This window comes from Pocillopora damicornis, chromosome 2 (assembly GCF_964200805.1).
Source record: "Pocillopora damicornis chromosome 2, jaPocDami1.2, whole genome shotgun sequence".
In the NCBI taxonomy this organism is placed as follows: domain Eukaryota; kingdom Metazoa; phylum Cnidaria; class Anthozoa; order Scleractinia; family Pocilloporidae; genus Pocillopora; species Pocillopora damicornis.
The window spans coordinates 30,811,239-30,824,094 of NC_142671.1; the positions used below are offsets into that span (position 1 = coordinate 30,811,239).

General features: G+C 38.2%; 1 protein-coding gene across 1 annotated transcript; it reads right to left on the minus strand.

Moving 5' to 3' along the window:
• Positions 1-665: 665 nt before the first annotated feature.
• Positions 666-7,375, minus strand: LOC113686126 (metabotropic glutamate receptor 3-like). Its single transcript, XM_089191370.1, has 3 exons — positions 7,117-7,375; positions 6,114-6,243; positions 666-4,164 (listed from the first exon to the last, which is right to left on the minus strand). Exons 2-3 carry the CDS (start codon positions 6,190-6,192, stop codon positions 1,661-1,663), a joined length of 2,583 nt encoding a protein of 860 aa, XP_089047496.1. The 5' UTR covers positions 6,193-6,243; positions 7,117-7,375; the 3' UTR covers positions 666-1,660.
• Between the last annotated feature and the right edge of the window lie 5,481 nt (positions 7,376-12,856).

Consider the following 12,856-nt stretch of genomic DNA (forward strand, 5'->3'; position numbering starts at 1 on the left):
TTAATCCAAAAAGGCAGAAAGCAGAAGCGTCAACATTAAAGGACAAGAGAGCAGTAAATTTCGAAATTGATTAAGCTTTAATCCCAAGATTCTACAAAGACTTTAGCGACTCTCATAACAATCGAGAGTCCAATCGTGGAGTAACCACGAGTAGTAAATTCCAAAATTGATTGAACTTTGATCCCAAGATCTTGCCAAGACTCAGTAGCGACTCTCATTACAATCGAAAGTCCAATCTTGGTATGGCCACGAGTAGTAAATTCCAAAATTGATTGAACTTTAATCCCAAGATCTTACCAAGACTCACTGGTGACTCTCATAACAATCGAAAGTTTAATCGTTGAATGGCCACGATCGACTGTTGATAGAAAATTACTTCTGAGATCGTCTGTGTAGAGTCATCGAGTCTGACCTTTCACTTTTATTGCTCTATGTACCTGTGAGCATCTTTTGCCTTCTTTCTCATGCCCTGTCGTTTGGTAGAGCTTACGAAATAAATATTTGTTTATAATTCATTATATTTGATCTTTTTCAAGCGATAAATCGGCGAAAATTTATCCGAAAATTTATCCGAAGACAGGCTGGGCACAAGAGTTTCCGTGTATTACGTCCCTCTTGAAAAAGAAGCTCGACTGCTGATCAGAAAATTGACTCCGGTCAAGAGATTGTTAAATTCTCTTTCTCATGTTTAATTTCACTGTTTTACACATTTTAAACCTAGGAAGAAGACAAGAATATATATTTTCAGTTTTACCTCAAACGATAGTTTGAGTACTTCATGTAAATTGACGATAAATTACTTTTAAGGTGATTCCTCAGAACAGTTATCGAAAAAAATTTTTAACTTCCCTCAAATGTTCCCTATCAATGTCTGTTTCGAAAATACAGTAAAAAAGACAGGTCACCATGCTTGTTTAGGAGATATAATGGACCAAACTTACCCCATTTATGCCTGTACTGGCACTAATCATGCGTGTCATTTCATTGGTTCACGGTACAATTTGCGCTAACTGAAAGCAAGGGTCTGAAAAGAAACACTTGAAAGAAACTTGACAGATAGAAAAACCTCGAGCATATGGAACAATTTGTAAAAATCATGCAAATTTAAACGACATCGACACAAAACGTTCCGCGATTCGTTGCTTTCAAGATACCGGCTTCGCGCATGTTTTCAGTTGTATCTTTTTTTTCCTTTCGATGATTTTTTTCTAATTTCTCAGATTCGAAGGAGACAATTTGTACACCAAAATCATACAATAAAAAGAGCAATCGCATCTCTTCATCTGGTCCATTGATTGAAAAATAATATCGTGCTCTCGGAATGCGCACGCGCTCATCCGAAAGATCACGTGATTTTTATGCACAATACTAAGAAATCACCTAAAATAATCATGGTCTTCAAATCGGGCTTATTACTCTGCCATCAAGCATGAATTAAAGTTTTGCTCACAAATTTCTTCGCCAACACATTACATTGCACATTTTGAATAACTAATTTATAACTTTGCTGATCTTCGCTCGGTCGCCATTGATTGAGACAAAAGGTCTCATTGCCTTGCAGGCTTATAGCCGAGTTCTTTTTTTGTTTTCTAAGTTGTGTTGGTTAACTTGGAAGCTTGGGGACTTGGCTTATAAATGACTATAATTAAGGAATTCATAATTAGGACACCATGGTCATAGTATCCCTACGATGTTCGCTTCTGCTCTTATCATCCATTGTCCCTGTAAGTGTAGTATCCCCACACGGTTCAACTGTGGTGCCAAAATAAACGAGAAAAACTTTTGGCACGAGAAGTCCTAACAGAGTTATTGTTCCAATGAGAAACAGTGAACTACACAAAAAGTAAGATTTCCAAATGCTGTTAGCCGCGTTTAGGTAACAAGGAAGGAACACTATCCACACAGAACATGATATGTACATCGTCACGCCGATATACTTAGCTTCGTTAAAATTTCTTGGAAAATTCCGGGTTCGAAATGCATACACGGTCGAGATAAACATTAAAATGACGTTGAAACACAAGTTTATTGCCAAACTGAAGTCGTCCGTGCTGCACTCTAGAATTACGCGGTCTTTATAGCCGTAATATTCCACAACCAGGGGAGGTTTTGATAAAACCCATATCATTGTTATTAGACACTGAGAAGCGATAATACCAAGGGCTACAAATGTTTGTGACAGTGGGCTTACCATCGTCGGTCGCCGAACTGACTTCTGGGCAGCCTTGAATATGCGATAAATGCGGTTTGTTCGTAATAAGACAGGCGCGTAGCATGCTGTCATTGAAACACTGTCAGTAAAGCGTTTGGCGCCGCAGATTGTGGTCTGCGGTTTCACAAAATGCAATAACGCGGCAATATAACACGAAAAGACTCCCATGAATAGAATTGCGCTAAGCTCTCTTCCAGAGGCTTTTACAATGCGGTGTTTCCTTTCCAAGATGAAAATCACAGCAGTGGCAATGCTGGCAATAATTCCAGCAGATATGAATCCGGTTAAAACTTGCGCAGGAGTGTCACTCCAAGTCGGGGAGACAACTGGCAGTTTGAAGCATTTTGTCCTGTTGGTGTCTGGTATCTTTCCTTCTCCACAAAGTGAGCATGTGTTATTTATAATGATATCATTCGAACTGCAGCCCTCGCATCGCCAACAGCACCGAGCGTTGGTAATTTCTGGAATTGTTATCTGCTTGGCCGGACACGTTTTGCTGCAATAAGATAATGGAGTGATTTTTTTTCCTCCACCCCACACAATCTTGTCGTCATCTAATCTGATTTTTCCTTGGATTTTTCCATCCCCATTCAATGCGCCGCTCCAGTTTCCAACGATAAAGTGCCTATATCGTCCATCCACTTTTTTGAAATTCAGCACGTTATAATTTCCATCTACATCTCCGTTTTGGTTGAAAGTCACGTTAAAATCAAGTGACGCATCTGGGAAAGACACATTCTTTAAAAAGGTCAAGAATTGTTCCCGTTTCAGATTCTTCATGTTGTTGCATAGACCATGCTGTCCAGAGCACAGTGTCAAATGCATGTTGTTGAGCGCATGCGCCATAGCATACATAGCATTTATCACAACACGGACAGGCCCGATCTCCATGTCATTAGGAAGAGATTTATTTGCTGAACATTCCTGTTTGTAATTAAGTTGTTTTTTAGCATTTTTGAGCTTACACTTCAATGTTTTTTGGTAGAATTCTTCAAACCATCGACCGTACTTGTTCAGGGACGGTTTCATGTTCAAAAACTTTTTCTTGAAGGAGTCAACTTCGCCTTCAATATAATTCATAGTGATGGCTCCCTCACCTGCTTCTTCTGCTCCGTCTGTTACTTGTTTTCGATCTCCCCACGCATTGCTTGCAAGCCAATAAAATCTGTCTCCATTTTTCAACACTTTTTGTGCTGCACGGACTAAGCCTTTATTATCTCGCTGAATACAAAACAGAACAACAGCATCTAGTTTTCCGCGGAAATTCTTCTTCCTAATTTCAAGGAGTTCTTGAATGGTTTTGTCAAAATCTTCCTCCGTCGGGAAAGAAGGAAGTTTTTTCTTGTTTGCAATACAAATCCCCGCACGTTCTGCCTCTTCATAGAATTTGACCATGCCTCTCTCTCCATACTCCCCCGGGGAATACACGGTCATGACGTAACTCCATCCAAAGTGACGAACAACATCCACCATTGCTTTGCCCTGATACGAATTTGACGGGACAGTGCGTAAAAAGTAACCGTAGAGATCTTTATTGCTTAGAACTGGGGTAGTTGAGCCGTAGCTGACCTGAGGGATGTTAAAGACACGTAGCAAATTTGCAACAGCTACAGACACGTCACTTCGGAATGGTCCGACGACACCTGCTAGCGGTGCAATGCTATTTTCTTCACTAAGAGTGTACTTGATTATTTCTTTTGCGCCTTGGGAACCAATCGTCTGACTTCGGCAAGTGTCGTATATTTTCGCCCCGAGCTTAATTCCTGGAAGAATGTCCTGACTGTCGTTTATTTCTTCAAGAGCATACAGCATGGAAGCGAGGTACTGGTATCCAGGAAGTAGGTCTATGTCCCCACAAGCGTTCTCTGTCGTACTACTACGGCGATGGACTGGAAAGAGACCTCCAAGTGTGATGTTTCCATCAATATGGAGAGAAGTTCGATTACCCACCTCTAAAATTAGAAAAACAGAACATTAATTCAACTGTCGATGTCTGTTGCACCATTATGCTAATTACGGACACTGTAAATACACGAACATATGACGTAGATAAATAGACAGGTAGATAGATAGATAAATAGATAGACAGTTTATTGAAAGATCATATTGCAAAAGGCTGAACTGCTTAATATTTTACAATAACTACTAAAGTACAGGTTATCTTTGAAGAGAATTTACTAAACTAAGTAAATAAAGCGTGTAGTAAATCAAAAAAAGGAAAAAAAGAAAACTGGCCTTATGCAAGGTGCAAAGAAGGAGCTGAAGTTGTAACTAGAGAAACAAAACCCTATTAAGAGTCTGAGCGAAGAATTTGAACCTCCACATTACAAGTCATGCACCTTACACCACGCGGACAGCTGTGTGGACTACCAGCAAAGAGAAGCTATCCCTAACTGCTCACCCAAAAGGAAAAAAAAGCCTGACGAAAACTTCAATTCGCAAACTACATCTTACATGTATATTTCACCATCTATGATACCGCAAAGAAAACAAATGCAATTTTCGAGGACAACAGCTGTTAACGAAGCGGCGCCTTTCGATTTCCGCATAAACCCAACCTACATGCTTCGCAGGGGCCCAAAACAAAGAATATATATTATCATGATTAAAATTTTGCCATAAAACGCGGAAAAGACACGAAAAGCTGCCTTTTCCCGCTGTCTTTTGACAGCTACCATCTTCGAATTAGGTAGCTGTCAAAAGAGCTCTGACATTTCCTGTGAGTTGAGCGGACGCGCCAAGACAAGCACTCAGCTACTTTAACTCATATGCGATGTGCGTTGCTGATTTTGACCAGAATTCCGCCTCTAGTTTCGGAAGTAAAGGATTTTTCTTTTTTCTTAATCTCTCAAAAACAACTAAAAAAAATTTTTGTATCCAAAACTCTGTACTAATAAATGCACCCGTGTTATCCAATTATCTTTACTGATATTTCAATACTTTCCTTAGTACGAGTGTTATGAAGATGGCTTATTTTGCAGCACTTTAATTTTGCATTTGTTATTGTTATTTCTCTTAGTATCGCAAACACTTGTAACTCAAAGTGTCGCGCATTTTATGAAAGGAAGCAGCTACTCAGTTCAAAAACTGTCAATGAAACAAAGCTTATCTCTCGGAAGCTCTTCACTATAAATCTTCCTCAAACAGTCTGGTTGAAAGGTTTGTTTGTCTTATTTTCTTTCAATCGTCATATGAATCACGTTACACTTTGCAGACCACAACAACGGGATTAGTAGGTGTAAAGGTGAAAGAGTAGAGTACAAGAGTCAGCAATGAAAAGGAAAAAACATGATTGTTTTGTGTTCTACTGACATTCCACGACCGATAAATTATGCTTGAATCAATGGGAAAATGGTAGACATTTGTCTCCAGAGAGGGAGAAAAGAAAAATTTAAAGACTTTGCAAGGATTTCAACCTCAGCCAGGTCCGAATAAGTAGTCAAATGTTCAACCAACTAAGTAAGAAAATTCCTCCGATGAACGCCAGGTTTGTGAGACAAAAGCGTCCTGCTAAATGCGCTGAAGTTTTCTTGGTAGAGATAACGAAAGGTAATGGAGGGAAAGATCGTACATTTGAGCAAGATTATTGTGAGAAAAAGGACTTTTTCTGAATACTATGTCCATGAATCAGTTGCTAAAATCTTTCTCTCGCCCTTTTCTCCAAAATAGCTGCTAAAAGCAAGGGTTCGCCCTGCATTAACTGACCATATCAAATTTTCATCCAGTATTGTTACTCACTTCAAACCCCGATTCGTTCAATAACCCATTTCAAAGTCTTTCGCAGTTAGCGGGCATCACCGCGCGTTGCAAGCGTGAGTTGCAGACTAAACCCCGACGGACACTCAGAATGACCATGTTCGCTACTTACAGGTGCCTGATCAACTAATGAAATTTTTCTTACTCTTTTCATAGATTTCCGCCCGTAAATAGTCGAAGTTTGCTAAGGCAACACTAAGGATTAACCAGATGTTGTAAGCCATTTAAAACTGTTGTGTGGTTCAACGTCCTTGGTTAGAAATCTCGTACCTCTTCTGAAAACGAAGCACACGAATGTTAGCATTCTCAACTCCCTAATTTTCAACCCCTTCCTGTAGGCCTCACGATTTCTTCAGGCTCACTGGGCAATAAAGATGGAATTTTAACCAAATTTAGGATAGAAAACAAAGGAATTAAGGATTGTGCCATTCACCATGTTCAGGATGGATCGAAATGAAAAGTCTTAAATGAAAATGGAAATGTCACAGAATGGCATCATTTTATTGAAAATCAGTTAAAATTTCAAAGGAAAAGCTCATCTTTAATAGTAATCGAAATGCCAACTTATCTGTTGAAATTTACGTGGAAAATCATACCCAAATTTAAATAGAAACCATTTTATGGTTAACCTCGCTGGGACTTAACTTCAACTATTTTTCTCAATAAGAGCGCGTACAAAAGAAAACATTGACCAGGATAATTCTAAATTTGAACTCAGTTTCCTTTCCTTTAAAACAAACCATCGCTTAATCTGGGGGAAAAAGTTAAACTTCCTTTAATGGGAATTTTTTTAATTTCCCATACGAATACAAAAGAGCGGAAACCGTTCAAAAATGAATATTTTCCTTGTTTCCTGTAAAGCTCCAAGAATTTATTTAAGATCGCATTTAAGATCGATTGTTAAATTCTTACATTCTTTTCTGCTTTTGTCTGTTTTTGTCTTTTCTTTTCGCTTTTTCTTCACAGATCGCGCTATACTCTTTAACTGCAAATAACCCGCTTAAATTACACCCCTAGCTTTAAAAACACATAATATGCATGTCTTCCTAACAACCATTACCAAATTTTGTCTCATTGAAAATAATAGAGTATACTACCATTAGGTGCGTTGAAAGGAAAACCACAACAAGAAATATTTTAAAACTTACCTGTGTCTTTCATACGACTTCAGTGCGAACGGCTGATAATTTACCATCTACGATTTTATAATACATACTAATGGACGGTATGGGTGCTTAAAACAAACACACCTGCCGGTCATGAATACCAATTCCGTCTTTAAACAGTAAACAACTCGGGTTTTAATTCGAAATTCAGAATGAAAATTTGTGTTAAACCAGACTTTTTAATACTGTGAACTTCATCAAACTGGTAGTTTCAATTCAAAGTGGACCAATTCTTCTATTTGACTTCAATCTGCACGGTAGTAATTCTATAGTGATTTTTTTGTTTTAAGCACTGACGCACGCCTCCCCAATTGACAAAGGGAAAGACAGTTCCGAAATTTTAAGAGACAGATTTCGAATTAAATTTTTCACCGTTCGTTGCGAATGTCAAATAATAATTATTGCTTGATAGAAATAAGGTGAAGAAGGCTTTGAGTATACTAAGAAGAGTTTCGTGAAAGCATTTTTTAAAAGCGACGAAGTGTTAAAATAAATATGAGTTAATTATAGAATTTCCTCGGAGCGAGCGAACGTGTGCTAACACGGTAATTAGTCAATTGTTCTGATGATGTATGCTAATAGATCACAAACTGAAAATGCTGATAACAGCAGTTAGGACGAAGGACCTTCCCCCAAGAAAAGTTGTCAGGCTGAATATTGAAAAAGGTTTTTGCTGAGGGCTTGCATGTATTCGTGCATCGGGGATTCATTTGGGAAATGCCCCTTGTACACAGCTGCTGTAACAATTTGCTTGGTTGTGGTCAGTTATCTCATGATCTAGATTTCGTGGCAAAAAGGATGTTAAGATGTCAATTGCATCCGTCTTTACTTAGAATTTTGTAAACCAAATCCATGTCAGATCAGAACCACTGCAATGCGGATATGTTTTGTTTGAATATATTGTCCAGATAATGCCAGAATTGATATCGATGTGCGTCCATTTCTAGAAGGAACGGTTAATGATCCGGACTTCTGTTGTATCAAAATTTCTCAAAGCAAAACCGGATAACAAAGGAAAAAGGTTAGTTAAATGGGAAAAATATTCCGTTCTAACACCAACATAAGGTAAGTGTTTACAACGTAAAAAAAAGGAAAGGAAAAAGACCACTCGCATGATATTAAAATCGGACCGTAAATTGTTCAAAGTTAGTGGGCTGTTTTTTTTTTGTTTTTATCTATTTATTTATTTATTTATTTGCACAAGATCATCATTATAACAACACTACATACTGCAACGCAATTAATATAATCCTGAGCGAGAAGTCTCAGAAGCCCTAGTGAGCTGTTCTGATTTCTTCTCGATTAAATTAGCGTCAGCGCTGATCTACTTCAAGGAGAGTGTGCAGATTGAAAGGTATGGAAAGGTTTCATACCCTCGGTCGTTTCATACCCAAATTCAGACGATTCGTACCCAGTTTGAGTCGGTTTGTACCCGAACCACTGGTCGATTCGTGTCCGTCTTAGTATACATTCATTCAAAATACCTCGCGCGCGAGCGCGTGAAGAGATGACGATTGTTGCGTACGACAAGTTGGTAGAGTCAAAAGAGCAAGATACCATTAAAATTAAAGAAACAACTAAATTATTGCCTAGAGCAAGGTAAGCGTGATTTTTTTGATAGGACTGTCTATATTTTATGCTTGTCACTTTCTTAACGAGAGTAGCTAATTAGAGCCTCAGATAAGGTAGGTGTGACTTTTTTTTCCTGTTGGTATTAACGGAGAAGAAATATATCTGCTAGTCTTCCCGATAGAAAACAAAAGAATGTCATTCGATTCAGCTTTATTATTTCTAAAAATTGAGACTTTGATAACAAAACAGGTTGCAAGCATAGTTCATGTACGATGGAAAATTAATATGTATGTGTATCTGGTAGAGTTATTCTTTGCGTCTGTCTTATGAGTCCCAGACCGCATACTTTTGGTTCCAGGTGTTGGATTCGGTGGCGAATCAAAAATGAACATAAGCAAAACTTCTTTTAATTAATTTAACTCAGGTAATATTGCGATTTTAGATACTGAAGAAACTGACCTTACTTTAAACATACTTAACATGGTAAACATACCTTACTAATAATATTGGTAAGAAACGACTCAACGGACTGGGTACGAATGGTCCTATCTGGGCACATATCGACTGAGTACGAAACGACCGTATATACGAAACGACTGGTTAACTAAATATTTTAATAATTAAGACTGTAATACAAGTACGGGGGAAGCAACGATTAAAGACTTAATGCACTTGTTTCAGCCACTGAAACAAAACTCCCCGACTGGAAACAGCGTAATAGCGGACACACTCTGTAATTGACTACGTATACGTTCCAAACGATGTTACTTTGCACATTAAACTGCTTTGTGGGATTAGGGTAAAAATGCTGCCTAAATGTTAATATACGGTTGTAAATATCTCTGAGAAAAAGTAAACAAAGGCACTGAGAAGGAAAGAAAACTGTATTCGAATAAATCGCATATTAACCAACTTTCGAAGATTATTTTACCAGTGGCCTTTAACAACAGCACAGAAAATTTTGAAAATCATAATTGTCAGCACATTAAGAAAATTTATCTAGTGATGTCTGGTTCTATCTTTCCACAACCTCCATTAATTTCATTCAAACGCGACAAAAAGATAAGCAACTTTTTGTTCACAAGTCGAAATATGGGCGCGCGGAATTTTTATGAAAAACTAACTATCACCATGGTAACGCTTTAAATCAGTACATGCTAGTTTGAACCGAAAAAAGGAAACAAACAAAAAAACAAACAAAAACGAAAAAAGGGAAGACGAAAACGATACAAAACCTTCTCAACGAACCAAAGTTATACTTACATATCGGCTAAACTTTTCTGAACGCGATTCAATTGAATTGACCGCATCTGTGTCAGCTTTGCTGTAAGGTGCCATATATTACAGAAACAATTCTTATCTAAGTCCAAAAAGCACCAAGATACCTCTTCTGATCATGTTTTTCGCCTCACTACAACTCTAAGTGTGATCAATGAGGATAACTATGATTTTTTTTCTATGAATATAATCAGCCTTAAACTCCTATTGTTAAAAATTGTCAACTGTACATATTTTATTCCAATTTTGGCTTATGGACACCACGTGATCTTTCAACCCGTAAATCATCGAGACTAACAAAGATGTTCCTCATTAAGAAAGCCGCGTGCCTGCGGAAAATGCCCCGTTTATCAATTAATCAACAGTTGATATGAGCAATTGACTTCTTTTTGCACATGTAACTGACCATAATTGCCACACGATTTCCAACGATCAAGGGAGAGTGACATATCAAACAAATTAAAAGGCATTAACTTTAAACAAAATTTCGCCATGGCACCATTGACAAGATCATGATGTTATTTATAAGAGAGTCTCTATTGGATTAACCGATAGCCACAAAATGACCAAAACATTTAGCCGTTGGCTAAATGACAAGTTTTAACTGAACTGATAGTCATAAAGAAAGAAACCATAAAAAACATTTGTGTTGATAGCAATGGAATGACTGTAACCGTTTGCCATAAAATGGCCAAAATTTTAACCGTTTGCCGTGAGACCCTCTTCCAAATTAGCAAGAAAACCTAATAATGATCTGTGATTAACAAACATTCGAACAAGTTCAACTATACTGTTCAACATTTGCACTTTAAACCCGTTAATCACTGATCGCAACTGAAACAGATGTAACCCTTCAATAGAATCATAAACTTTCCGAAAATGTCCTGTTCTTGCTCAGTCAAAGTAACCGTTTAATGAGCATATGACTTTTTACTGTAACTGACCGTAATTACCTGAAAATTCCCAGCGATTAAGAGAGACTTACATAAGAAAAACATCAACTTTAAATGAAAGCTCAACGTTTCGATAGATTTAAGATGGATGAGTTTACGTCAGACGTAATAAAGATCTTCAAATTAACAAACTTTTGAGTAAAGTTCGACTGCTTCGTTAAAAAAGGTTTCTTTACGCAGGCCATTCCCAAATTGTAAAGTGTAAACCGACTCTAATCCTGTCAAGATCCTTGCTCAATGACTTCTTGATCAGGAATTATGCAAGGGAAGCGGATCATTTCCACAGCATCGTCTCATTTTCGAAAAAAAAAAAAAAGTATTATTGAGCGATATATCTATACCTTTGAAGGGATTAAAAGTATTTGATGAGTCCAGGTCATTTTTTTTAATCCAAAAGGGGAGATAAGTTCAAACTGCCTTCTTTATATTTTCAGCGAAGATAAAGAGATCTTACTAGAGTGACACTGATATGATTAGGAATATCAAAAAAATTCAGATAAGATTAGGATAATATAATGCGCTGCTTACCTTAAATGTAATCTCGACCGGAAGGCGATCTGGATATCATAAAATTTGGGACAGAATGATTTACGAATCAGTTCAGTTTTCAAATTATACACGGACTTCACAGGCAGCATTATAAATATTTAATTACGCACTAAGCGATTAATATATCGTTACCAGTCTTCGAGGACACTTCCTTTGTTGCTTGATTTATGAGTGTGCGGCCATGAGTTTCTGATGAGTTTTACGCGCTACAGTCTCCTTTTAATGAAGTTTGTCGAATAGGTTCACGTAATTATGTAAAATCTTTGTTACAGTTTTTTATAACAACTTTATTGGGTACGTCTACGGATAGACGGACGCCAAATGGGTTAGTGCAGCGGGACATGGAGTCCCATACGAGGCACTACCCCTCTTAAATCCACCCAACCCAACCCAGGGGAGGACATCCATCACACAGTAATCTCGTGCGTGGGAAATTAACGTCTCCTACCCCAAACCCTGCAGGAGACGGGACCTCCGGCTTAACGTCTTATCCGAGAAGACGAAGCAAGGTGAGTGAAGCGGCTTGCTTAAGGCCACAACGTAGTGCCCCGGCCAGGACTCGAACCCGGGCCGTCAGACCCAGAGTCCAGCGCTCAGACCGCTGGACCACTGAGATCTTTTCTGAGATCGCCTTGGGGCAAACATGGCAAGTTGCTCGAGGGAAATATATGGCGAAAGGTTGTTTCGTCGTCTAAAAAAACGATTTTGGAGAGATAAATCATTTTTTCGTCGCGCTTTTATCATAAATGGTTTAAGATAATGTTGATACGAGGGAATTGTAAGTTTCTATAAGTTTCTATTAGAATTACCACGAAATATGTTATAAAATATACCTAGAAACATCTCTCCTAGCGTGAGGGCTATTTTGAAATCGTCATCGCGTAATGGTCTCGACATATCACAGAATTAGCCATAAGTCGCGAGGAAATAAATCACTTTAGTCTTTTCAGTTGTATTTATGTATGTACTTGCAATGCTTGCCCCGTGACGATCCAAGAGATCTTTGCGCAAACACAAGGATCCGATTACGGGCCACTCATTCATTCACATTTGCTCGATTTCGTAGTTCTTAAATTCTTTCCATTTATGATATGTTGCGTTAAAGTACTGAAAACAGCAACGTTCTTAAATGCTGTACTAGAATCACAATGCAGTATTACGATTAATTTTCCCTCTCGTTGGGGACAAATCATTATTTCTCGTCTGAGTCAGGCGAGGAGAATTTTTGGGGGATCCCATGGTTTCCAGGGGAAACGGAGGGGGGGAGGGTTCATTCGTCGCCAAATAGTACAAGGAGACTATGGAAAATCACGTAAATCTTTCTTTGCATAACTACAAGAAGATAACGATAGGTTCCATAGTCTTCCCCT

Coding starts and splice junctions, on each gene's coding strand:
- LOC113686126 (XM_089191370.1), bottom strand. CDS start 6,192: ATGGCTTACAACATCTGGTTAATCCTTAGTGTTGCCTTAGCAAACTTC. Junction 4,165..6,113: donor GGCGGAAATCTATGAAAAGA/GTAAGAAAAATT, acceptor TTCTAATTTTAG/AGGTGGGTAATCGAACTTCT.